The sequence below is a fragment of the Paramormyrops kingsleyae genome, chromosome 9, assembly GCF_048594095.1.
Source record: "Paramormyrops kingsleyae isolate MSU_618 chromosome 9, PKINGS_0.4, whole genome shotgun sequence".
Lineage (NCBI taxonomy): Eukaryota > Metazoa > Chordata > Actinopteri > Osteoglossiformes > Mormyridae > Paramormyrops > Paramormyrops kingsleyae.
The window spans coordinates 25,216,485-25,242,123 of NC_132805.1; the positions used below are offsets into that span (position 1 = coordinate 25,216,485).

Consider the following 25,639-nt stretch of genomic DNA (forward strand, 5'->3'; position numbering starts at 1 on the left):
TCATTTGAGACGATGAACCCGCACTCCAGACACCGATTACTTGGCCTCAGAATTGGATTAGTAGCCAAAAGTCTCTTTTGGAAATTCACACAGCACAATGATAGCAGTCAGACTTATTTTATATGTACTGTTAACTGGCATTCGATCTAATATAGGTGCGCTGTAGATGCATTTGAAATTGTAATTTAGTTAGAAAGGCGTTTACTTCCATGATTTTGTCCAGCCTCTATTCTCAGTTGCTTTGCACAGTTATAATTTCCTTATAACTGCGAAACATAAAATACAGTAAAAATCAGAAGTATAATAAAATAATCAAACGTAATACTGATGGAGGACTTTAAAATATAATCAGCCCGTACATTCTGATTGGACAAAAGCCGCGCCCGCCTCATAAATATTCACCAAGTGGTCTTGCGCCGGGGGGCGCGGTCTCCCCGCCGTCGTGAGCGGAAGCGGAATCGCCGCCATTTTCTCGTAGCCATTTGAGCCACTAAGGGGTCAGTATAGATTTCATAAAGATAATAACGACAGTAATAAGGGACGCAGCGCTTGCCGATACGGGCGCCATTAAGATATCCAGCGTTTGCGGAGTTTTGCTGAGAGGGGCACCTTGTCGCGTATTCTGCTTTACAGCGCGGGCTTGCTCCTGTCGCTAGCCTAGCTAGCTTAGCTAGTGTAACGTTTTCGTCTGCAGACATGGTTGACTTTAAATGACCGGCTCTGATTCACCGTCTCCGCAGGGATATCGGGCCGTCGGCCGGCACTCACTCCCACATTCTTCCCCTCAAACTCCTCGCCCAGCTGTCTCAGGCTCTCGGCGTCGCCGTTACCGAGAGAGACAGCGGGACTGTTGAACGGTGAGTGTCCGCCTCACTTCCAGGGGTCCTTACGCCCGTTTTCCTGCCCGGCGAAACGCTGTATCCTAAAAATCACACTAACTACGAATTGGTACTGACCAGGCAGCCCACCCGGCCGTTACTAGGGGCAGTGTCGGGTGTATTGTGGTGTGTGGGCCGTGTCTCGTGTTTTGTTGGGCGGGGGTCCGTCCCTTCGTGATGACTGAGTAGTCAGCGTTGTGGGGTGTCCAGGTTTAACCCGGCGGCGGCCTGTCTGGCTGATCGCCCCTTAATGTCGTCTCTGTCAGTGTGACTGAGAGTGAAGTCTAAACGGCACGGTGGTGTAGCTGGACCCACTGTCGCGTTATTAAAGGGGATCTGTGCTCGTATTTACCTCTGTTTTTCGACTTTATTAGGAAAGTGTTATTAGGACATTAGCCCCCCACATAAGCACCTTCCGCCTGTATGCGGGCGTTTGATCGATATGTCAGAGCTCTGTAGACGCGGCAAATTACAGCGACTACATTCAACTCGGAAATGAAACATTTTGATATAAGCACTACTTATGGAGTTGTTTTTAATATGGCTTGGTTTCGTTGTAATCTTACATGGTGAAGTTGTTGAACAGCTACTGCATTCTGTGTGTCCCCGTGCCATGATCATTTTAAATTTGCTTTATTGCTGGTTGATTGGCAGATAATATATTTTCTCATTTATTTTCACGCAGATCATTTTCTTAGAGTTTAAACAGTTTGATTTGGGGTGTCCGATCTTGGTCATGAAGGACAAGTATGTGTTGCGCTGGAATACTGAAACACTTAAGCAGATGAAACAGCTTCCATTTCTATAAACCGAATAAATATGACTCCCTCTCTCACTAAATACCAAGCTTGTTAAATCTTCACGGATGGAAAATGGGCATACACTGTGACCTTCCAAGATGGGGACCTGCACAGGAAGGGATGTTTATCTTTGTACTTTGGGTTAGGCTGAGATGGGTTAGGTGAAGTTGTGCTGATAGAGAGTAGGGGAGGGTGTATCTAACTATTCCTATATATAAGCAGGGAGGGTGAGCCTTCCTTGCCTATCACCACAGGAACACTCATTAGATAACATACATGAACTTTGGCCCAGACTTCTGAATTCAAGCTCGCCTCACAATCGGAATCTCTCTGGTGTCGTGGAACGTAGTTTAACTCGATAGTGAACTTATCAGCTGTTGTCTTCCACAAGTTTCCACACCGTGAAATAATTTAAGTAAATCTACTCCAGCATGTTTATAAATATTCTGCACAAGATGTAACGGTAACAAGACACACATTTTTATGCTCAGCTAAATTAAATTTAAAAAAAGGAAGTGAAACGTACTCTGGGGTGTCTTTTCGCCTTCTTATGGCACTTGCCTGGTCGTACATAACTCAGTGTCTTCTTCCTTTCCAGTTTCACTTGCCTAAACTTTTGGTTCTGGGACCCAATGTCGCCGTGGCGTGATAAGGACAGAGTGAGACAGAGCACTCCGTAAACGAGTGGAGCCCCGGAAAAAAAACCAGCATCCGCAGAGATCTATTTCAACAGGTGGGGAGGGCTTCACAGCCTGGGCAGAGGGCACAGACTCCCAGCAGTTTTTATCACTCTGCGAGGCTGTGCCCATCTTCACATTGCAAAGTCTTTCTCTTCCGCCCTGTTGTAACAGTCAGTCATATATCAGTGGCCAGTATTTGGGGTGCGTTTATCCATTTTTGCTGTTCCCTTTTGACATGTCTCGGCAGAACAAGACAGCTGGCTGCCATGTCGACATCATCGTTACGACGGCAAGTGAAGAACATTGTTCACAATTACTCAGAGGCGGAGATCAAGGTGAGGCTGCTTCCTCCTCCCCCTCCAGCTAGATAGGTGGGTGGATAGATGCACTTCATTGATCCCAAGCAGGAAATTCTTACTGCAATTGCACTGTAGATTTTTGCTTTTAGCCCAGCCATTCAATTTTGTTCTCTTTCAGTGTTGCCGCCCTTGTGCAGCTGAGCCTCTTTTCCTTTCTGTGCCCTTTTTCTCAGGTTAGGGAGGCAACATCCAATGACCCCTGGGGCCCATCCAGCTCCCTCATGTCGGAGATTGCGGACCTGACCTACAACGTGGTGGCCTTCTCGGAGATCATGAGCATGGTGTGGAAACGCCTCAATGATCACGGCAAGAACTGGAGGCACGTTTACAAGGTGTGGCGGCCATGGGGTTGGATTGCCACAGAGGCGTCTGTCCACCCCTCCTTTGATGCATCCTTGACTTTTACGAGCTGGTGGCCGACACAGACGTCCGGCAGCTGGGTGACGTAGACTGCCTTCTGACTGTGTCGCCCCTTGTTTGTTTACTGTGCTCTCCCAGGCCATGACCCTAATGGAGTACTTGATAAAAACGGGCTCTGAGCGTGTAGCCCAGCAGTGCCGGGAAAATATCTACGCAGTCCAGACACTCAAGGACTTCCAGTATATCGACCGGGACGGCAAGGACCAGGTACCGTGGCACATGGACGTGTATCTGACGGGCTCTCGGATCTCAATCTTCTGGGGGAACATCGGGGACCACCCGTGATTCATATCATCAAGACGATGTTAAACCACCAAGCCGGCTTCTCTGGGGAAAGGGTTGCCACACTGTGATGAGCGTGGTGTGTGCGTCGTTCCTGTCAGGGGGTGAACGTGAGGGAGAAGGCCAAGCAGCTGGTGACCCTTCTGAAGGATGAGGAGAGGCTACGGGAGGAGAGGATTCATGCACTCAAGACCAAAGAGAAGATGGCACAGACCACTAGTGGTAGGAACTCAATTTGCTTTCCTTCGTGCTCTTGGCTAGGGAAGGTGACAGCCAACACACTGGCAAAGGAAATACTACGATGAGGCGCTGTAGTTAACAGGGGCAGCTCACCCCAAAATAAAAATTCAGTATACTGTAGTACTATTTATCCATCTAGATTTAGGTGAGTTATCTAGTTTTGGCGATATCGGCGGTAGAAATGCCAGTCTTCTCTCAAATATAATAGCACTCGGTGGTGATTAAAGTGCCAAAACATACATTTGAAAAATCCAACAGCAATATCTCTTACCTGAAATCATGAGCTGGTTCCTCAAGATAATCCCCAGACTTTGTAGTGAGCAGTTTAATGCAGGAACTATTTTCTTTCTACTGAACTCCACACACATACCGTATCACTGCACAGAAGTTAGCGCTGGGGTGTGCTCCTGACAAGGTGAATAGATGTAATAATGGTGCTAGGTGAGCTAGCAGTGTCAGTTGGCATCCGCTACCAACACTAACAAATAGCAACAAGACTACTGTAGTTAATATTAATAATAGCTCGATACTGTTAACTCACCTAGTGCCACTGAGCTAGGTGACATTAGATAACAGCCAAGGAGGACACCATTGATGTTTACATCTAGTCACGGAAACTAAAATTAAATGTAAGATGTCTTTAGAAATGATCAGTGAGCACCTTGCGTATTATTGCTGATTAGGTATCACCTCATTCAGCTAGATGGCCACAGTCACTTTAAAAATGAGCCTTGGCACAGTTATGGCTGTTTTGAGAGAGCGGCTGGACTCTGACTCGATAGGTGTGGATTGCGAGGGTGTTCTGCTGTTGAATCACGGCTGCTCGCTGCTTGTGTGGAGGCGGCATATTTCACAGGTGGTTTAGCTGAAGGGAAAGAGCACCTGGACGCACAGGTATGTTCAGGAAGCGTGAAGTGAATTAGTGTTTAGGAACTGTGCGCTGTAGCGGTGTTGCCGTTCTGTGAGGGGAAAGCACTTTTAAAAAATGCTTTGCTCATCGTAGCGATTTAAATCAATGAAAATTCTGCAGTTACACAGAGAAATATTAGTCCATGATACACGAGTGAAGCAAAGATGGCACGGTGGGTGGCAGTGTGGTGTTGAGGTTCTTATTTTGTCCAAAGCAACAGTGGTGGGCAGCAGGGTCAGCCAACACCAGGTGCCTTCCAGGAGCACTTAGGGTTTAGGGTAGAAGTTATTTGGTTACTGTGCCAGATGTGGGATTTGAGTCCACAACATTGGGTCATGGGTTCAGACACCTAACCCACTGTATGACGCACCCTCCCAATGTTAGTTAATCACGCATAATAAAAGCCAAAAGGTAGAAGAGGAGAGAGAAACAAAAGATCCATAGCTGTGATCCAAGGTCAGTGGGCTGCTGGCCTCCCTAGGAATGCTGTCACCAAACAAGCCAGCCTATTGGAACCATACTGTTTGTTTTACGCATTTGCACAGTGTAACACTTACACAGGTGTTTGTATTCTCTTCATTTAGCCTCAGCTCCCTCTGCTCCAGGTCTGGGCGGCGGAGGGGGAGGTGGCGGGCTCTCCTCTCTGGGCTCTCACACCCAGGGCTCTGGGGGCGGAGCTGACCCTGAGCAGGCTTGGCCGCAGAGTTCCGGGGAGGAGGACCTGCAACTGCAGTTGGCTCTCGCCATGAGCAAAGAGGAGGCTGAACAGGTAAAACGGTGCACCCGGCCTCCAGTAGGGGGCGGTAGAACTCTGGACCGATAACCCAGGGTTTAGCCTTGTGGGGGTGGGATGGGGCTGGGCCTCAGCACTGAACCTTTTAGGGCACAGGTATCAGGACCCCCCTCGGCTTCACGGTCATGCCCTGAACCGTAGAGCTGGCACATTAGACGGGATAAGAGCTTAACCGTGGCTCTCTCGTAGACAGATATGGAAGTTGTGTCACTGGGAAGGCAGTTTGCTTAAAGGCCCCCGCCGGCCGAGACCCTGGCCAGGCTGAAGAGGCACTCGGCTGAAGTGTCGCTCTGCTCTCACGCCTGTCAATCCCGACCCCAGTGTAGCCTCGCCCCGCTGGAGGATGCCGAGCTCCGGTGGGCGCTCTCGCTCAGCAAGGAGATACACGAAAAGGTCAGGGGTCAGGGGTTAGAGAGACTGCCATGATTGTGTTTGCTCCAACCTGAAGACTGAATCACAATCAAGAAGAATTCACCCAGATTTTACTCTGGTGTGTGTCTGTGTATGTGTGTGTGCGTGTGTGTGTACCTGTCACAGACAATCGGGTTTGGACAGCTGTAAATTACAGAAATTGCACGTTTTTAAAAATTTAACGTAATTTGCGGAAATCAGTGATCATATTTTGTAAATCTGTCAAAATACTAATTGTCTGGGAATGTGTGAACCAGATTTAGTACAAACCAAGAGAGCATGTTAATGTAATTGAGGGGAAATTTGACACCAGTGCCTGTGTTTTACCCTGAAGTTGGCAATCAGCTGCGGTTTGCTGCAGGTGTGGCTTGCCTTTAACGCCACAGGTAGGAGACGCGTAGGCCGACAGCCCGACCCGGCATTCTGGATGATGCTGTAAGGCGGTGGGTTCGTTAACAGTACCGTCGTGACCGGAGCTCTCATGTCATGGCCCTGTGTGCTGCGTGCTTGACAGGAGGAGCGTCTGCGCCGGGGAGACGACCTCAGACTCCAGATGGCCATTGAGGAGAGCAAGAGGGAGAAGCCCAAGCCAGAGGAGGTGAGTCGCGCTCGGTCTCCCTGGGGCATGTTTGCTGTGTGTCACAGCCAAGCTTTCCATTCCTCCCTTGAGGTTTTTCTCCATAGTGAAAGGATAGGCCCTTAAGCTCTCTGTCTGCATGTAGGCCAGTTCATACTTTTCAGCCTGCATTTTTGGGCTGTGGATGGTCGTGTGCGGGGCCGCTTGTGTTCACACGTTTGGCTGCAGTTGTGGATGGTTGCTGTCAGCACATGAAAACATAATATTTCACCTGACCAGCAGAGGGCAGATGTCTAGTAACAACCAAGCAGTGTAGTGAAATGGGTTAACTGTTGTCAACAGTTTTAAATGCATTAGTCAAGGCTTGGGCTGTATTACAATAAAAAGGCATACTGCTGTATTTTGAAATCCTTATGACAAAATTAGTCAGGACCCACATCGTTGGGGGAATTTTCAAAATTCTGGAATAATGTTACTTTTTAAAATACCGTATACTTCAATATAATGTGTGGGCAGTATGAAACCACCAACCATTCTTCCTCTGCGCTTTCGTTGTTCAGTGCTGATCTGTGAAAGTCCACGCTGCCACCTGCTGGAAATACCTAATCAATTATTTTGCAGATGCATGGTCGGTTTCCGCTAGACATAAAAATCTGAGCTATACATGCACTGACCACAGCCGTCTGCAGCTAACCCCAAAATTTACGTCACTCACCCTTTTTGTAACGAAAGCTGAAAAGTATGAATTGCCCATGCCTGTCTCTGTCTGTCTCTGTCTGCCTGTCTCTGTCTGCCTGTCTCTGTCTGCCTGTCTCTGTCTGCCTGTCTCTGTCTGCCTGTCTCTGTCTGCCTGTCTCTGTCTGCCTGTCTCTGTCTGCCTGTCTCTGTCTGCCTGTCTCTGTCTGCCTGTCTCTGTCTGCCTGTCTCTGTCTTACTCTCCCCCCTCTCCCAGGGCTCTCTCATGGAGCTGAGCGCTGTTGACCCCTGGGGGGCCCCGGCTGCTCCCCCCACAGCAGCTTCCACCGGTCCGTCTCCCCCACCCACGACTCAGACTGCCCCTGGCCCTTGGGGGCCCTCAGATCCATGGGGTGGGTCCTCGCCAGCTTCTCCACCCAGCGCTGACCCCTGGGGCGGGAGCGGAACCACAGTAGCCCCCGCGCCGGACCCATGGGGAGATTCCTCCAGGGTGAACACAGATCCCTGGGGTTCCACAGGTAGAGGACGGTGTTGAGTGTCATGTGCCCCGAGCCCTGATTGGCTGGCTCAGCGTGACATTTACCACTTTATTCTATGTCTCTCTCAGCTGTGACTCAGGCCAGCTCTGACCCGTGGGGGAGCAATGTGGCTCCAGTCACCACCTCCGCACCCAGTGACCCATGGGCTGCAGACGTAAGTGCCGTAGCTGCTGACTCTTTGTCCTCTGACCCCTGGGGAGGTTCAGCCAAACACACCACGAATGGCACAGGTAAGTGTGGGCTCCTTTCTGTCCTGGAAGATGTAGCCAGCATCCTGGTGTCAGTCAGAGTGAAGCCAGTTGGACGGTACTCTCTGTATCTTTATGGTGTTCATCGCAGTCAGTGCCTGAGCGTGTATATGTTCGTTTAATTCTGTCGTCACTATTTCCAGGTGATCTGGAGCTGAAAGGGTCCATGGGAGTGGGCGGGGAAGGTGGGGGGAGTACTGGCTCACCTGTGCCCTTTGACCTTTCGTCCTTGAGCTCCTCACTCCCAGTGAGAAAAACTCCCGAATCATTTCTCGGTCCAAACGCGGCTCTGGTGGACCTGGACTCTCTGGTGTCATCCAAGCCCAAACCCAAACAGGGACCCCCCCCATCCATCTCCACCCAGTCCACCCACAACCCTTTTCTGCAGACACAGGGTAAGGATACACAAAAGACACGAGGCGTATTTGTCTGAACATCTATGCTCTTTCACATTGAAATCTCCTGTATTCAGTGTCAGTATTCATACATATGTTTGTGTGTACAAACATGCATTTTCTTATTATGGGCAGTATGGCTTATGAGATCTGAGCACTAGCTTTTATTCAGTAGGCAAGCCACTGCTGTGATCAGCACTGGTCAGAATTAGGATGGACCTCACACTATGTCAAATGCAACTTGTTAGTTCTACAGCTACTATGTCCTACAGCTTCTATGAAAAGTGACACTGATTTAACTAACACTATTACTAATTAAAATGCCTTTTGATTAGAATGTTAGGTGATATTTCAGTGAATGGTAAGAATGTTATTTCAGTGGTTAAACTTAAGGTCACACCAAAGTGTCCAGTAACTGGGAAGGGGGTCCTCACTTAGTAGATTTTGATACATACACTATAAGGACAGAAGTATTGGGACACACCTCTTAGTCATAGAATTCAGGTGTTTCATTCAGACCTATTTCCTATGCATGCATGCCATGCAGTCAGGTTTACAAAAATTTGTGAAAGAATGTGTCATTCTGAAGAGCTCAGTGAATTTAAACATGGTACTGTCATAGGATGCCATCTTAGCAATAAGTTAGTTCGTGAAATTTCTTCCCTGCTAGATATTCCATGGCCAACTGTAAATGTATTATTGCAAAATGGAATAATTGAGGAACAGCAGAAACTCGGGCCAAGAAGTGGCAGACCACGTAAAATAGCAGAGCAGGGTTGCCAAGTGCTGAGGAGCGTAGTGCGTAAAAGTCGCCAATGCTCTGTTGATTCAGTAACTGCACAGTTCCAAACTTCCTCTGGCAGTAACCCCAGCACAAAAATTGTGCACTGTGAACTTCATGGAATGGGCTTCCATTTCTGAGCAGCTGCATGCAAGCCTGACATCACCGAGGACAATGCCAAGCGTCGGATGGAGTGGTGTAAAGCACGCCACCACTGGGCTCTGGAGCAGTGGAAATGTGTGTTGGAGTGATGAATCACACTTTTCTGTCTGGCGGGACTGATGGACGAGTTCAAAAAAAGAAACTCAGTTGCCCAATGGAGCTAAGATGATCAATTTTTGCTTGTTAAAGTGAGTCTTGGCGTTTAGATTTGAGCATTAGATCCCCAACACAGCTGTTACAACATAGTGGCAGCGCATAATGTTCTATAGATCCCAATTTTTTGTCCTCCTTCCGTCTGTCATCCTGAATGACCGTGTGTGAATTTTTTTGCCAGATCAATATAGATACAGAAGCCAGGGTGAGAGTCCAGGCAGATAATTGTTCTACCAGTTTGATGTCAGAACTTGCTGCTGTCAGTGACAAGGCTCTTCACTCTCTGTAATGTAGTTTTGCCTCATAGAGATTTTTGCCTTTTCTCTCTGCTGTCCAGTCACTCTCTCTCTCTCTCTCTCTCTCTCCCTCCCTCCTTCCCTCCCTTCCCCTCTTCGTTATTTAGGTGCCTCTCCCGCCCCGGCTATGGCTTTGACTCCGGGCAGTTCCATCTCCAGCCGAGGGGTTTCTCCTACTCCTCCCCCATCCTCCAACCCCTTTGGTGCAGCCCCAATGGCGTCCATCTCTCCCCAGACCTCCTCACTAGGCCTTAGCCAGCTCCGCACCAGCCCTGTACCGCCCAACCCCATGTTGGGGACCCCTCCGACTCTGGGAATGGTCCAGCCCGGGATGGCAATGCCTGCAATGGGAGTTCAGATGACACCCCCACAGATGGGTCTGGGGGTGGTACAGTCCAGCCCTATGGGCATTCCCTATGGAGGAATCTCTCCCATGGCCCCACCGGGAGCTACCATTCTCATGGGTGCAGGAGTACCAGGGCAGCCACAATTGATTTTGGGTGGGGGCACAGGGGGCGGTGGAGTAATGGGAGCCAGTGGAGCCGTGGGTGGGGGGGCAGCCACAGGAGGAAGCACTAATCCTTTTCTTCTCTAAGAAAATTCACCACTTTCCTGATTAACACAATTTATGTGTCGGAATAAAATGTGTGTACAACTCTATATTTAAAACAAGAAAACAAAATTGGATTGATTTCTCGTATTTCCGGAAAGCATTTCAATTTCTTTATTTTCAGAATGGAGGGGAGGGGCAGAGAAATGTATTTATTTGTTTTTTCTTCATTTAAATGTTTTTCCCTAGTTCTTTATGAAATAAATACAGAAGGATATGGGAGGGAAAATTAATCAAGTGAAATCAGTATAAACTAGTATTACTGCACTGGACAGAGGGAGAATTTGGGGGGCGGGTTAGCTCGGCCAATAGCAAGCTGATTTCACTGAAACTCGGAGTTCCCCTTGCTCACATTTAGCCTTGACTGAAAAGAAACCATAACCCAGTCAGGCTGAAAGGCCATGTTAACATTTCTAACAGAATCTGGTCGAATCACAGAGTAGATGTTCTCTTTTTAATTTAATCTAATGTAATTTATTTTTTATCATAAATTTCCATTCTGGGAACAAGGAAAAAAAAAATCAGATTTATAAATGTAATTCGATGAAATGCTGAACTTTTTTGAGAATTGACAGTAATTCAAACATTCATTGAACTGGTGAGGGGGAAAGTGGACATTTGTGTGTGTGGGTGGGTGAGAGCGTGTGTTTGTGCATGTGTGCGTGTGTGTGCCTGCCTGTCAGCCTGTTTGAGCTGTATCTGTGTCCTCAGACAGTTTCCATTTCCTTGGTCTTATTGTCACAGCTGAGGGTTGCAGTTGGAAGACACATGTAATGTACAATTTTTCTGGGTTTTTTTGATCACTTTTTTTCCAGTGCTTGTTAATGCTGGGATTAAAATGAGATATTAAAAGAGTCTTTGTTTCAGCTGACTTTTTTATTTTTTGAATCAAAGCATTAGCTTCTTGTTCTATGGTTTTCCTACCTTCCCTCTTTTATTATCTCATATGCGTTTCCAGTGGTTCCTGTAATACGCAGGTCAGAAAACTAAAGATATAGAAACTGATGCTTTGATATCATATTATTTCAATGAATAAAATATTATTTGGAGACCGAGATGATCCACACAGTTATTTTTAATTATATGTTTGATGATTGTTATTTTATATTAAGATATATTTCTTGGGTCAAATTTGTGTGGCATCAACTGTGAACATGCATATTTGAAAACCAGAATGGGGAGAAATAAATCAAAAATAAAAACATAGCAATTGAAATATTTTTTTTTAATATTGTCAGAACTGAATTCTTGTGCATGCCCATTCATCCAATTATACTGCTAATATGAGGCTCATAATTCTTCACTAATATCCCCAGTTTGTGTACTGTATCCATTTCCCATAACTGCTAATTAAGTACAGGATCAAAGTGAATCCAGAAGCATAGAGAACAGCCTGTATTGGACGCCAGTGTTTCACGCTAGCACTCTCAACCAGCTAAAATTAGTTAAATGTAATACTGATCCAGTCCTTGTTTTTGCTCCATCCCAGCTCTCAGTCCACCTGAACCGAACAAGCAATCAAGAAAACCAATACCTAGTATAGGTGTGTTTGGAACTGGGAGGGACCAAACCTGTGGACTATCTAGGGGTCCCAGACAATGCAGAACAATGATATTAGAGCAGTATCACTTGCAGAATTATCATCATTAAATTAATATATTTTTTAAAGTAGTTACATAGTTATATAGAAAAAAAAATTCCCTTATTTTGTGGAGAATCAAATGTCAAATACTGATTTTATATTTAATCAGAATCATTTTCACTGTTAAATTTAATCACTGTACCAAACACAAGACATTTATGTTAAATGAAACAATCAGTTTACTCAGACCAACTCCAACTCAGACCTTAGTGAAGATCCTCAATAGATCATTAGTGTGTTTTTGAAGCTTCCACAGGGCATCCTATTGAGACATTAACATTATATTTACATGTACCCAGACTCTCATGCCTCCATTTGTGATGTTACCCTCTCCACTCATAAAAAAACACTCTAAATTCATACCATTTCTGAAGTGTTCCACTCTTCTATGAAAATCTTAAGTGTAATTAATAAAATAAAGCATAAAGAGATTAGGTACCTGACATGCCTATAAGTTTTATTGGAATAAAATAATAAAAAATGTACTGAATAGATAAAACATTAGTTAAGGTTAAAACCTAGTGAAAAACGGTACTGCAAAGTTAATACAACATAATGCGTTACAGTAATGTATACAAGAAGTTAAACCCTCTGCCCCTACAGACCTAAGTAATATTTGTGTTAGTGACAATTGGTCTCATATTTTTCTTTTCTTTTCGGTTTTCTGTTTTGACACTGGTGAACCTGCTGGCAGTTTGCGGTATCTAGTAATGTTCAAAACCTGTTTTCCTCAAACGATGAGCGAATCCCAGTCAAAGTCATCCTGGATCTCTTCACTGTTGCTATGGAGATTCCTTAACGGAGGTCGGCTTCTGGGGGTCAAAGGCTGAGGCTGGACAGGCACTGGGAGGTGAGGCAAGAGGGCCAGATAAATAATCCCAACGACACCCCAACGCCGCACCCCTTTATGAGCTTTGAAGTAACTGATTGTATAGTAGGATTTTAAAATGGACCTTTCGATACCCTGGGCCTTACAGAACCCTTTAACTAGGATTGTGCTTCTAGTACAGGCTAAAATCACATACAACAGCTATGCTAACATCCAATGAAATACTTACTGTTGGATGCAAGAGGTGTGTTATCGCTTGGCTGGGTCATGGGCATCCTCTGTGGGACATGGTGTGAGGAAACGGCCCTCTTGGGAGGCAGTGGATGGAGGTTATTGGTGGGAGCAGACAGTAATGGAGAAGCGGCGAGAGGGGAAGGGTGGCTGAGGATAGGATGGACTGCAGAGGGTGCTGTGGGGTTTGGGCTGGAAGCTGAGCCAATCAGGCCTTTCTGAGTGAAGAAGCGGTTCAGCGAATCACAGAGGGATGTGAAGAGGGCTGGGTCCAACGCCAAATCACAGACCTCTGCCTGACGCATGCTTTCCACCAGGTCTGAAATGAAATGACCATCACTGTAACAGCTACCCTTTGTCCTACGTAAGTTCATAACTTGTCTTTTGCTCAAATCCATGTTCAAAGCATGTCCCTGACAAGTAAATGATTTTTACGTGTATTTAGCAAGTACTAGCACAAGAATCGGCATCATAATACCAAAGCACAAAATTACTAATTGGGGTAATACAAAAGTCATTGTTACTAACTGTAGTAATACAAAAGTCAGTGTTACTAATGGGGGGTAATAAAAAGGTCATTGCTACTAACTAGGGTAATATTTAAGGTCATTGTTTCTAACTGGGGTAATACAAAAGTCAATGTTACTAACCAGGGTAACATGAAAGGTCAATGTTACTAACCAGGGTAACATGAAAGGTCAATGTTACTAACCAGGGTAACTTGAAATGTCAATATTATTCCAGTCCAGACTGCTGGCAATTCGGAAGCTCTCCTTTAAGGAATCTGTAGTGCTAAACCAGTCAGTTGGTAATACTGAAAGACAAAAAGAGTTGGTCAGAATACAGCTTGTTAACACCAGCAGCACTGCAGGAAACACTGACGTAGTTACCATGTCCGGTTTCAGGTGGGCACTGGCGTGGTGTCAGTGGCTGCAGGGTCGGAGTATGCAGGGGTGTGTGGTCACCAGACGCCCCAGTGAAAAGACCAGTGTCCGCTAAGAGAGGTTGGGGGAAAGAGGTTATGAAACCAGCACACACGGACCTTCATGACAGAGAAGTCAGCGGCAGCACTAGCGAGCGGCGGCTTACGCTGGGATCCGGCTCTCTCTCTCACTGTCCTGCAGAGGGACTGGAATGAGCTGTAAAGGTCTTCAAAGTCGAGGTTGGCGAAGGGGACTCGACGAGAGGCATCGGTGGGGTGGTGCGGCAGGACGGAAGAGGCCGGTATGGGGGGTGGCAGAGGGGGGGGGCGTTTCTGCATCAACGTTAATTAGACTTGCTTCAAGTCAGTCATGAATTATAACAAATTACATATTACAAGAAGACATGTAGAAAAGATAGATGACAGCTGAATATTCAAACCTAAACAAGTGGCCTCAGTGATCAGGTCACACTGAACTGCCTCTATCCCCCCCCCCCTCCTCGCCATACTATACCTTACACGCAGGGGGACGGGACAATTCAGCTGCGGGGGCTGGTGCGGTATTTCCTGTCTGTTTCACTTTCCCTTCCTCTTGCACAGCACTGTGGGAAGACTGGGAGCGCACAAGGGGTGCTTTAATATCCAACGGAAGCAATTCTATATATACAGCTCTGGAAAAAATTAAGAAATCACTCCATGTTTTTTGAGAATCTGCATTGTTAAATCCTGGTTTAATTCGGGTTCTGATGGAAGAAGCCTACCGTGTGGCAGGTTGCTTCCAGGCTCAAAGTTTCTAAGACCGCAGTACACAAGAACAAGGGTAAGCAGGAGACACTGAGAATGACCAAAAACTAGCCAGGTAGAGGGCAGAAGTGACTTCCTAATGAGTGAGATGACTGTCAACTTAAAAGGAATGAAAAACGTTAAGTGCGGATGTGAAGTGCACTGCTAGTGCAATTTGTATCAGGCTCCTAGAAACAGGGCTGAAGACCCGTAAATCAAGGAAGAAGCCCTTCATCACTGAGAAACAGGGAAGAACCAAGCTGCAGTTTGCAAAAAAATGTAAATTTCACAAAAAAAATGTGCTGTGGTCTCTTAAGTTGCATGTGCATTTCCTTGGGACAAGACTGTACACCTTACAATGACTCAAAATAAATAACCAGAAGTCAATGACTCTTGGAGCCTGATTCATGACTTAATGGAATCTACTTTTTTTTTTACGGTCTTTCAATGTCACTTTTAAAAACAGTCAGTGTAGAGCGTAGGTAAAATGACGTACAGCTGGAGGTCTCCGTGTCTGCTTAGACTTGCCTGCCTGCCTGCGAACTAAGACTTCCTTCAAAAGTTGACGCTGACACCCTCAGCTCAGATATAATGATAATAACTAGGAAAAATGAATCACCGTTTTTTCATCTGCAGGACATGGGCGCTTGTTTCCACTGGAGGGAGAGTATGTTATCTGTTCTAGGGGCCCATCCATTGTCCAATACGACCCCTGGAAGACCAGAAAAAAAACTATTTAAGTAGGAAGTATCACTTTTTCACACAGGAACATTTTAAATATATTTTTCCAAAAAATATACATACTACACATATACATATGATACATACTAATAATATACTTAAACAACCTAAGTAAAAACTAAGCACAGACATATCGCCTTTATTGATACCAAGTGGGAAATTCTGATGATGTCACCTTTCCAGGGTCTCCGGGGGGCCGTGGAACTTTCCGGAAGCATTTATTAAGTGACAGATTATGACGAATAGAGTTCTGCGTGAATGAAACAAGTTTTTTTTTTTATGCACAGCTCATGACAATAACATTCTAACAGATAAATACAGAAAAACTTGGTGAAGTTATCCTTGTGAAAAGTATATCCTTAATTGCCACCATAACGATATCAGCTTACCTTCCAACCTCGTCCAGCCCTGCTGTAGTAGGGGTACTGCTCACTGATCCAGGTGTATATGTCATTCAGGCTGAGCTTCCTATCTGGAGCTGCTCCGATAGCCATAGAGATGAGGGTGGCATAGCTGTGGGGGGGTTTTCCTTTCGTGCCCGGTGGAGAACACAACGCATCCTGAAGTTCAGACTCTCTCCCTCGCTCCCTCTTTCCTCCCCGGTCTCCACGCTCTTTCCCAGAGCGCAGGCTGCTCATACCCAGTGTGGGCAGCCAGTCAATGCTGGTCAGACTGGAGTCCAACTCTGAAGTCATGGTCTGCAGAGGAAAAGGCACTGGTAGTAGTCTGTGGAAACACAAATGTGCCATAAACACACAGGGGTACACAACTATTTCTTTAAATGTAAACATGAATAAGTGACTCACCTTTCCTACTTGTGAACAGGCTGCAGGCCTATTGCAGTATAAAGTTTTTACTACACTCATCAGCTGTCGTGTTGAGGTTGTGAGCGTTGCCGTGGTCTCCCCCCCTCCCTCATCTCTTTCCCCTCCACAGCGCCAGGATCTTCCGTGAGCCCCCTCACTTGTTTTCGGTTATCTACAACTTTAGTTCGGAGAAGAAGAAAAAAAAAGCTGCACAAAAACTTGCTTCCTCTTCTCTCCCTTTTCCCCTCCCTCTTCTTCTGCCTCTGACATCATTCACCGCTCCTCCCTCGTGACATCACATCCACCCCTCCCACAGTGACACGCCCCCTATTTCTTCACCCCTCTGCTCGCCTAATGCATCTTAAAGGTACAGCATTACAGAAGTGCTGAGAGCTAATAACTGTTTCTCCCAGCATTACAATTATTATTATTCTGTGCTCATATTAAAACTAGAAACCTGTGTAAAGTTTATCACGACATCACCAGCAGAAAAGGAAGTACTAAAGCCATAATCCAAAATTCCACGCATAACCCATTCATGAAAAAGACAAAAATATGGTTAATAACATTTTATTTATTCATAAATGCTTTACAATTTCATTGTAATATTGAATGGAGGTTTCCTTCATTCCTCCCTGGGATGTGACTGCATGTTTCCCTGCATGGGATGTTTCCCTCCTCTCTAAAAAGAACTGAAGAAAGCCAGGAGGCCGGTGTCGGGAGAGGGGTGTGTCAGAAGCTTCTGGATCTGAAGGAAGTGTCAAAACATTTAGAGATCAAAACAGCATGTACATCCAGTACTTACAAGTTGGCACCCAATACTTACTATATATGGCAAGACAGCTTATATACTTTTTATATATATATAATGATTTTTCTGGTCCAATCCTGATATTAAAATTTTGAGTATCTGCTGATACGGATACTAATCCAAAGTTTTCCCCCCATTATCAACTACCAAGCATTAAATAAGACATTTCTATCAATACGTTTCTATTAACATGGCAAACTGTCCACATTTAGTGTTGTAGCAGTATCGTTGGAGTACGCTAAGAATAATATAAAATATAATGGTCATGATGCTCAAACTGAAGCTACGCCACTACACCACAGGAGGAAAAACCAGATTTACACAAATCTGATTCTTTGTTTTATTCAGTAAGAACTTTCACAAAAATGAACAGAAATATTTCTTAAAGTGCAAAGTGTGCAATCTGTTGCCAAAATAATATATTAAAGAAATTGATCATGAAAATATCATTGTATAGGGTGCTCTAGTCAAAAGGTACACATACACTACATGGACAAAAGTATTGGGACAGGCCTCTTAATCACTGAATTCAGGGGTTTCATTCAGACCCACAGGTGTATAAAATCAAGCACCTAGCCATGCAGTCAGGTATACAGGTTGGATCGTTCTGAAGAGCTCAGCCTATACAATAAATCAGTGAATTTTTCTGGTCAAGTGTATGTGGTATTATTGCAAAGTGGGAGTGATGCCAGGAGAACGTTACCTGTCTGACTGCATTGTGTCAACTGTAAAGTTTGATGGAAGAGAGATAATGGTATGGGGCTGGGCTAGGCCTCTTAGTTCCAGTGAAGGAAACTCTTAATGATTCTGCACAGCAAGACGTTTTGGACAATTCTATGCTTCCAACTTAATCAAAACAGTCTGGGGAAGGCCCTTTTCTGTGGAAGAACTGGACTGGCCCACACAGAGCCCTGAACTCAACCCCATCAAACACCTTTGGGATGAACTAGAATGAAGATTATGAACCAGACCGTCACATCCAACATCAGTGCCTGACTTCACAAATGCTCTTCTGGATGAATGGGCAAAAATTCACATAGACACACTCCATAAACTTGTGGAAAGCCTTCCCAGAAGAGTGGAAGTTGTTATTGCAAAGCAAAGGAGGAACCAACTCCATATTGATGTCTATGGACTTAGAATGCAATATCACAAAAGTTCCTGGAGGTGTAACAGACAGGTGTCCCAAATTTTTTGTCCATTTAGTGCAAGTCTCCAGTGCAAACTATACGATGGAGAACAGATAAAAGTTTAAAGTATCAATTAATCAAACGTTATAAAGAATACAAGCCTAAAGAATCTGATTTGTATAAAAGTTACTTTGTTCAGGCTTAAGAAAAATCAGCACTAGCCTTACATACATTGTACTCATACAGTAACCCTGACACAATCGTGCATTTGACATTCACAGTACTGGTTATTCACTAGTTTGGCTGTGAATGATTAAACAGGAATATTTTTGGAGTATGCCAAAAGATTGCAGAAACTCGCAGACGACACATAAACCAAAAACTATTGAAAAGGATTTGGATCACATAAAATCATCTAATATAGAAATATTAGTAATATATAATATTTGTTAGTGTACAGTCATACTGTAACATTATACACCCTGGCTTGGGTACACCACATATCTTTGTCTTGGCAACCAACCTCAAACATGTAGGTCCATGCTGTCATTGTCAGCAGAGATGTGTTATTGAAATAGCTATCACTTGAATAAGACTTTTTGTGATTTCTCAGACTAGACCTGTCTCTGATGGAAAATCAGATCGGTTTCTTACTGCCGCCCCCCCCCTATCTGATCCGGCATTTTATTGCTGGTAATGGCCCAATAACATTAGTGGGTATCGGACTGGAACCATCTCTGCTTGAAACTCATTACGAATGGACGCCAGGGTGGAGGTTTCCATACCTCTTTGAAATTGGGGTGTCTGGCATCCTGCACAAGCTGCAGGATGACCCCTTCGGTGGTGGTGAGGTACGCGCCACTCTGCTTCAGGCGGGACAGGGCAAACAGCCGGTCTGTCTGACTGGGAGCGGCCATATGTAAATGAGTCAGAATCAGTTTTCTTGGCCATGTATGCTCACATGCACAGGGAATTTATACAGGTGAAATGACATACAGTAAATACATACACATATAAGACAAAACAATCACCTTATACAGTCAGACTGATTTATACAATTTCCAAAATGTGCAAGAGTGCATGTACGTGCAAGGAATGTTGGAATAAATACAATATACACAATACAATAAGTGCAGTGAGTTACTTACAATGATGAGGTATTGTGTGATAATGGGGGATGAGGGTAATAGTGCAATTGGTTGTAATAGTGCAACTGAAATGTACTTGCATTACCCAGTCTGTACTCAAAGACAGCAGCCTGGCATATTAACAAGAAGATAAATCTGTTTATGGGATACCTTCTAGAGGAAACAGCATCTGCCACGATGTGAACCTCCATGCCTCGTTCTAACAAGTCAAAGGTTGTGCACTGACAGATGGGGGGTAAAAAAAAATCATGTGATCATTGTGCATGATTTTCATTGTAGTGATTACAGCTTATCAGTAAGGCAGAAGCACTATAAGAAAGTGACAATGGTTTCTTTTTTCAGTCTTACTGCAATGCAGGCCTGAGCCTCAATCCCACACAGGATGGCCTTTTTGGGAGATCTGAGGGCCAACAGTTCCTTTATAACCTCTTCGGTGATCATGGAGAATTGGGTTTTGGAATGAGCTGTCAGGTCTGCTGCCCCCAGCTCGAGCACGGTGGGTCCCAGTCCCTTGGGGTACTGCTCTGTAAGGATGCTAGGGATGCCCAGAATTCGAGACGCCTAAGAAGGAGTGAGGGCTGAAAAAGTGGTTTCTATAACCCGTGACTGTCCAACTTCACTTGTAGATCCCAAATAGAAACACTTTCTAGGTCTTATTGCTCAACAGTATCATCTTCAGGGTAGAAAGTAACGGGGGAAATCACACTGTATGTATGTATCACTTTTTGAATTTATTTACAGGAACATGACGGACAAGTGCACGTACCTGTAAGAGCCGGGCTGCATTGCTCACAATGCTGCCAAAATGCACAATGTTAGTCCTGAACTTCTCCTGCATGTCACACAGCAGCAGCACGGTGTCCCTTGTCATAAGTCTGCCGACTGCCGCCACTAAAAGACAAGCAGAGTATTTCATTGTCAAAGGTCCAGAAGTGGAAGGCCTGGGAGGCCGACAGATGGATCTTACCGATCAACCGTGCCCTATATTCCCAGGACTTCTGTAAAACTGTAACTTAACTACACCCTGGCATGCGATTTTACAGACGTCATTACCTTATAACCTTGGGAAAATATATTTCACCTCGGTCAATTTTAAATCATTTCCCAAATTTATTCCAAATGATAGCCAGGGTGAGTTATAAAAACGAACCAATGCAACTCACGTCTTTCACGGCATCAGACATATCTATGCCAGTTGGTAAAAATATCTCCCATTCACACGGAAGAGTTTAACTACTGGTGATTAAAGATAGTCAATCAAAATGCAAGATAAATATAAAAATTAACTAGTACCAAGTATAATCCTGCTAGCTGGCTATCCTTTTGGAATAACCAGACTCGTCAGGACGTAGGGCAAATATTTGGTGCAAAGAAAAATTGCGTCCACATTAAGCAAGTAGTGCATCATACTTTTGTATAGTGAGTATACTTAAAATGGACTAATTAAACTGTCAGCAAAAACTAACAAGTCCACAGCACCCTGGCAGAACATGCAACCAAATCACTTACTGCTTCCGAACCACGCAGCCAGCAAGCTGACGATTGGTCGTTGATCAGACGTTTCACAGATCTAACCAAATGGAGTGACAGTATTGCGTAATTTCTGAGCCAATCGGTATAAGCCACAGAAAGACTGACGGTAACTTAAACCAATAAAATTTTCAACGACTACCAACCACGAACCAATTCCGTATGAGCAAATTGCAACGCGACGTTTGATTTGCCCATCGTCTGCAAATGGTCTGTACGGTCCCGCCTCCGGCGAATCTGTTGGCGCAAACAAATAGCAGGTTTTTACCTAAATTCTGGTAACATGTCGGAAGCTGGCGAGTCACCTACAGACAATCCCAAAGATGAGCCTTCAGCTGTGCAGTCTCCTCCCGAAGACATCGGCTCAAATGAAGAGAAGAAAAAAAGTAAAATACTAACCGTAGCACTTCATTATTAAGGGATCCATTTTGTTGTACTTATACGTATGAATTCATATGGTATAGCTTTTAGCATTTTGTACTTCCGCAAATGATTCGGAGGAATTTGACAGACGGCTGTTTTAACCATCGGCAAGCGCACATGTGAAGATATTAGCCAGTCAGTGATGTTGATGTACCTATTGGGATGTACCTAATGGTGTTGTACTAATGGATGCTGGGCAACCTCTCGGTCTGTGATTCACTTTTCAGTGGTTATATCTTTATATCCCCAAATTACAGTAAGTGCTAATCACTTAAGGTATGTTTGACTGAAATAACGGAATTTTGATCTCCATTTACACACGTTGAGCGTCAGTAAAACATCGGTTGTTACCGTAAACCAGCAAAGTACCGTTTTGTATAAACAGCTGCCATATCTGTATGCGATCAGATACCAACACCGTAGAATGCACTTTCACGCCAAGACACGACCCACCTACTGATCCCTCTCACTTTCCCTGCTACATCAATACTAAGGGTTTGTAGGCATGCTTCGGGTCATTAATGTGCTCTTGTGTTCACATACATACATACACATATATATATATAATATATTTGGGCCCCTCTGATCTTCCTGTAACAGGTCTTCATGACATCTACAGTGCTTTCTTTATCGTTTGTTCATTCACTTTCCATGCTTCATATTAACCCTTCCGTCTCTGATGTTCCAGTCGATGTTCTTTTGAAGGCAGTAGGTGACACTCCTATCATGAAGACCAAGAAGTGGGCAGTAGAACGAGGGAGGACCGTGCAGTCGCTGTCCCTGTTTATCTCTCGCTTCCTCAAACTAGAACCTAGTGAGCAACTGGTAAGGACGCCCAATATGTCAGGTACCCATCAGAGTTAATCTGGGCTGTGCGCAGACATCAGGCACTTCATATTTACCAGTTTGACCATTTAATTTTTTTTGTTTCTTCTAGTTTATTTACGTCAATCAGTCTTTCGCTCCTTCACCTGATCAGGAAGTCGGTGTCCTCTTTGAAGTAAGTGCTTTTTAAATTTCACGATGAACAAATAAATAATTATGGATGAATTAATATTTGACTGAAACACTTTCAGCAGTATAAATAAGAAATAATTATTCTTCTGTAATTCCACTATTATATCTGCGAAAGCATCGCTGTGGTTATATTTATGCAAGTGTACGTTCATCTTTCAGTTGAAAGACTAATCCCTGAGTGTGTAATCGTGCAGTGTCAGATGTGTTATGTCACTGGGCTTTTGTGTAACCTTCCTGGAATCTTCTTCCTCCTTCACACTGTGTCAGTTCTGTTTAGATATTGGGTGTGGAGGCCACTGTGAAAGACTCATTGTCATTAAGAAAGATTGAGACAATCTATACAGATTTTACTGGGAAATTACATAAATTCATAGGAAGTACAGTGGTTTACTAGCTCTCTGTTCAGGTAACTCCCATGCACTGTCTGTAAATTGAATGAGGTATTTCAGCTTGCTAAATGACAACTTCTCTTTCAGTGGTATTGTGCTGTTAGTTGTGCATCAGAGGCAGACAAACATGTATAATCTTCTGAAGTCAGACAGGCTGTATTTACTACTTAGTCATGCCCTCAGATTTTAATTTAGCGTACTGGAATTTTTTGACTGTCAAAATATTGCTATTGTATCAGCTGGATGGTATTAGTGTGTGTTTGTGTGTGTGAGGGGGATTCCCTGTGGTTGATGGGTGTCCAGTGCAAGTCAGTCTGCTTTTCACTGGGTAAGTGGTTCCTGAAGATGGATTAGTGTTGGTCCTGTAGACCTTCTTTCAGGTTTTCACATGATTCAGTCAGTAGGTAGGACTTGAAGTGAACATTTTCCTTGCCAGTGTCTATCCATCTGCTACTCATTTTTGTCTCTACTGTTCATGTTTGCCACTCCCTCCCTCTGTTGCAGTGCTTTGGCAGTGATGGGAAGCTGGTTCTGCATTACTGCAAGTCTCAGGCTTGGGGATGAAGTTAACCGCTCCTGATTTGGCGTTCTCTGGCCAACACGCACAGCACTTCTCAGAAACACCTTTGCTCACAAATTGTTGCTTTTATTGTTGATGTTGTAATATTTTTTTGTACATAACTCACTGTAAATAAATAGAATTTACTGTTTGCTTCTGCTCTCCTGGTTTTTATTATTAAAATTGGTATTATTTTTCTAACTGCTGATATGTCACAAAGTAATTTCAGTGATTGTACTGGATGTGATTATTAAATAAAATAATAGCCTGGTTTCTTGGTCTCATGTCACTTTAGAGGGATTATGTGTGTGTGTGTGTGTGTGTGTGTGCGTGTGTGTGCGCGTGCGGGTTTACCTATCCTTATGGGGATGTCCCCATAAGGTGATAAATATCCATTTATTTTCCCTTATGGGGACCGGTTTCCTGGTCCCCATAAGGGACAACTCTATTTTATAAAAATCAGTGACGGCTATGAAAAAACTAAAAATGCAAAAACTCTTGTATTTTGTTAGGTTACTTATGGTTATGGTTAGGGCAGGGTAGGGGTTAAGGTTGTCATAGTTAGCGTTAGCATTTCTCCCATTGAAATGAATGAGTGGTCCCCATAAGGATATGTATACCCTACGTGTGTGTGTGTGTGTGTGTGTGCACATACACAGGAGCCTAAGGGGAGCTGTTTATGTTTATACAGCAGGGTGGGGGAGGGAGAGAGTAAGAGAAGACCAACAGATGGACTGGGGGGATTATGTGAAATCTGGTTGGATTTGTGGCACAAATTCCTGAGAAAAAGAGGAGATCTAAACAGTCATACAAAGAGAGAAGGTGAAGACCTGGAGGGGAGAAACCAGGCTGGCAAGGTGAGTTATGATTAGTTTTGGGTGTAATTTAAAAAGATGGGGGTGAACGAAACGAAGGCAGAAGAACCCAAGGGGTTTGCAAAAGTATTGCTGTAACTTAGAAATTACGACTGAATGACACTGTGAGAAAAGAAACAGGTACATGTTTCAGTTAAAGCAGTCAACTACTGTTGATTTTAGTGAAGTGGTGCATTTTACTTATTATAAATGCTATATTGAACTACTGTTGAATTTTATTTGCAATCTGAAATGTAAATCCTTTATAATATGACTAATAAAAAATCCATTTTGCAAAACAGTAAAACAATTCTTCAACATTTATTGATGATTTTTGTGTGCATGACACTTCAGTATTATTTTCATAGTAAAATTACATATGGGTTTATTATGGAATGATGCCGTAAGTGAATGCACAATGGTGTGACTGAAGGTACAGCGTAAAGTTATCAATGCCTTGTATAGCCCTTATGAAGTGTTATTTGCAGGTGCAATGAAAACAGAAGCGAAGTAATTGAGTCAGATGAGATTCTAATACCACTACAAATTTTAGAATGTGAAAATACAGGATATTAATTAAATCCTCCTCCTCTTAATAACATCGTATAGAATCTGTGTGGTAAAACTACAATGTTACATTGATTAGACTGATGCCCTTTCGTCCACCAGAAGCAATATTTCATCTGAACACTATTCAATGTAATTATTTCCTCTTTTAAGTATTCACTGGATATTTTAAGATTAGTAATTGGAATAATTCTCTTGTCTGTCTTGTAGATTTATTACATGGGTTTCAAACAGACAGAGGAAAAACAAGCAGAAGAGTGAAATGGTGCAAAATCACCTCATGCAGCCAGATTATAAGGGATTAGTACAGATTACAAACTGAGACAGAGGTAGCCTGAGTGATCGAGCTGTAATTCCACCAAAACGGTAATCCGTAATCTTTTATGATTTTTATATCTTTGAGAGAACGGGGACAGGGAAGGAAAAGCGAATATGATTCCTTTTTTTACCAGCTATACTTGGAATGTGTACTTTCTTCCTGATGGATCTGAATCCCTCAGTTTTTATAATGTTATTGCCTGAGGTGGATCCATTGGGGGCAGAGCTTGCCGTTCAAATGCTCATATTTACATTATAATCAGGTACTTGATTAATAAACAAAAGTTAACTGTAGAACAGAATGCCTACCTGTGTCTGATTTATATCAAGATGTGCTTATAGTACAGCTGGAAACTTAATGATACTGCTACCCACATCGATCATGTTCAAAATTCCACTCAGCATTCCCCATTAGTTGATATAGTCTGTTCTGGGATTAGTTTTGGTAGATTTGCTGTTATTGACAGAGAGGGATTATCTTCCTCCCCTCTCTGTGCACCGTGGGTGATCTCTCGCTTTTAGGGGGTCCTCACTCACATGAGAGGAGGTTGTTGTTGGACTGGTAGGCCACACATTAGCCCTCCATGCTGGTGCAGATCTCCCTCACCTTCCTCTGCTCCCCTTCTCCTCACCCGACATGCCTCCCCTTGCAGCGGACTGGGCCCCCTCTGCCATGCTGGAGCGCCTGTCCTGGCGATCTCGCTCGCTG

At 44.1% G+C, this 25,639-nt stretch overlaps 4 protein-coding genes across 10 annotated transcripts; 2 read left to right on the forward strand and 2 right to left on the reverse strand.

Moving 5' to 3' along the window:
• Window positions 1-405: 405 nt before the first annotated feature.
• On the forward strand, window positions 406-11,085 carry epn1a (epsin 1a). Of its 5 annotated transcripts, XM_023815421.2 has the most exons (14): window positions 406-497; window positions 741-857; window positions 2,277-2,411; window positions 2,606-2,693; window positions 2,891-3,049; window positions 3,216-3,344; window positions 3,521-3,641; window positions 5,154-5,338; window positions 5,684-5,755; window positions 6,288-6,371; window positions 7,303-7,564; window positions 7,654-7,815; window positions 7,977-8,228; window positions 9,728-11,085. In XM_023815421.2, the coding sequence occupies exons 4-14, from the start codon at window positions 2,625-2,627 to the stop codon at window positions 10,213-10,215; spliced, it is 1,983 nt and encodes a 660-aa protein (XP_023671189.1). In that variant the 5' UTR covers window positions 406-497; window positions 741-857; window positions 2,277-2,411; window positions 2,606-2,624; the 3' UTR covers window positions 10,216-11,085. The 5 variants fall into 5 exon arrangements, with proteins under 5 accessions (XP_023671189.1, XP_023671188.1, XP_023671190.1 ...); XM_023815420.2 differs by having other exon boundaries at window positions 449-857; XM_023815422.2 differs by having other exon boundaries at window positions 449-857; window positions 5,175-5,338.
• A 1,223-nt stretch (window positions 11,086-12,308) lies between these two features.
• On the reverse strand, window positions 12,309-16,477 carry foxj2 (forkhead box J2). Of its 2 annotated transcripts, none has more exons than XM_023815425.2 (10): window positions 16,185-16,477; window positions 15,768-16,076; window positions 15,554-15,628; window positions 15,257-15,349; window positions 14,369-14,467; window positions 14,022-14,187; window positions 13,823-13,927; window positions 13,645-13,746; window positions 12,931-13,251; window positions 12,309-12,715 (listed from the first exon to the last, which is right to left on the reverse strand). In XM_023815425.2, the coding sequence occupies exons 1-10, from the start codon at window positions 16,242-16,244 to the stop codon at window positions 12,603-12,605; spliced, it is 1,443 nt and encodes a 480-aa protein (XP_023671193.1). In that variant the 5' UTR covers window positions 16,245-16,477; the 3' UTR covers window positions 12,309-12,602. The 2 variants fall into 2 exon arrangements, with proteins under 2 accessions (XP_023671193.1, XP_023671194.1); XM_023815426.2 differs by having other exon boundaries at window positions 15,768-16,104; window positions 16,185-16,475.
• A 261-nt stretch (window positions 16,478-16,738) lies between these two features.
• On the reverse strand, window positions 16,739-20,857 carry isoc2 (isochorismatase domain containing 2). Of its 2 annotated transcripts, none has more exons than XM_023815427.2 (6): window positions 20,783-20,857; window positions 20,040-20,164; window positions 19,622-19,834; window positions 19,424-19,494; window positions 18,911-19,028; window positions 16,739-16,932 (listed from the first exon to the last, which is right to left on the reverse strand). In XM_023815427.2, coding segments are annotated over exons 1-6 (594 nt in total). In that variant the 5' UTR covers window positions 20,784-20,857; the 3' UTR covers window positions 16,739-16,866. The 2 variants fall into 2 exon arrangements, with proteins under 2 accessions (XP_023671195.1, XP_023671196.1); XM_023815428.1 differs by lacking the exon at window positions 20,783-20,857 and adding an exon at window positions 20,567-20,776.
• A 173-nt stretch (window positions 20,858-21,030) lies between these two features.
• atg12 (ATG12 autophagy related 12 homolog (S. cerevisiae)) lies at window positions 21,031-23,342 on the forward strand. Its single transcript, XM_023815443.2, has 4 exons — window positions 21,031-21,189; window positions 21,915-22,051; window positions 22,164-22,226; window positions 23,137-23,342. Exons 1-4 carry the CDS (start codon window positions 21,087-21,089, stop codon window positions 23,194-23,196), a joined length of 363 nt encoding a protein of 120 aa, XP_023671211.1. The 5' UTR covers window positions 21,031-21,086; the 3' UTR covers window positions 23,197-23,342.
• Window positions 23,343-25,639: the final 2,297 nt, after the last annotated feature.

Excerpts from the sequence above, each read along its gene's own strand:
- isoc2 (XM_023815427.2), bottom strand. Across the intron at positions 19,835-20,039 it reads ATGCAGCCCGGCTCTTACAG|GCGTCTCGAATTCTGGGCAT; the intron begins GTACGTGCACTT and ends ACTCCTTCTTAG. Across the intron at positions 16,933-18,910 it reads GACACCCCAATTTCAAAGAG|ATCCAGAAGCTTCTGACACA; the intron begins GTATGGAAACCT and ends CACTTCCTTCAG.
- epn1a (XM_023815421.2), top strand. The coding sequence starts at position 2,625 with ATGTCGACATCATCGTTACGACGGCAAGTGAAGAACATTGTTCACAAT. Across the intron at positions 3,050-3,215 it reads ACTGGAGGCACGTTTACAAG|GCCATGACCCTAATGGAGTA; the intron begins GTGTGGCGGCCA and ends GTGCTCTCCCAG. Across the intron at positions 5,756-6,287 it reads GCAAGGAGATACACGAAAAG|GAGGAGCGTCTGCGCCGGGG; the intron begins GTCAGGGGTCAG and ends CGTGCTTGACAG.
- foxj2 (XM_023815425.2), bottom strand. The coding sequence starts at position 16,244 with ATGAGTGTAGTAAAAACTTTATACTGCAATAGGCCTGCAGCCTGTTCA. Across the intron at positions 15,350-15,553 it reads CCCCCGGAGACCCTGGAAAG|GGGTCGTATTGGACAATGGA; the intron begins GTGACATCATCA and ends CTGGTCTTCCAG. Across the intron at positions 13,747-13,822 it reads CCCACCTGAAACCGGACATG|TATTACCAACTGACTGGTTT; the intron begins GTAACTACGTCA and ends TTTGTCTTTCAG.
- atg12 (XM_023815443.2), top strand. The coding sequence starts at position 21,087 with ATGTCGGAAGCTGGCGAGTCACCTACAGACAATCCCAAAGATGAGCCT. Across the intron at positions 21,190-21,914 it reads AAATGAAGAGAAGAAAAAAA|TCGATGTTCTTTTGAAGGCA; the intron begins GTAAAATACTAA and ends CTGATGTTCCAG. Across the intron at positions 22,052-22,163 it reads TAGAACCTAGTGAGCAACTG|TTTATTTACGTCAATCAGTC; the intron begins GTAAGGACGCCC and ends TGTTTCTTCTAG.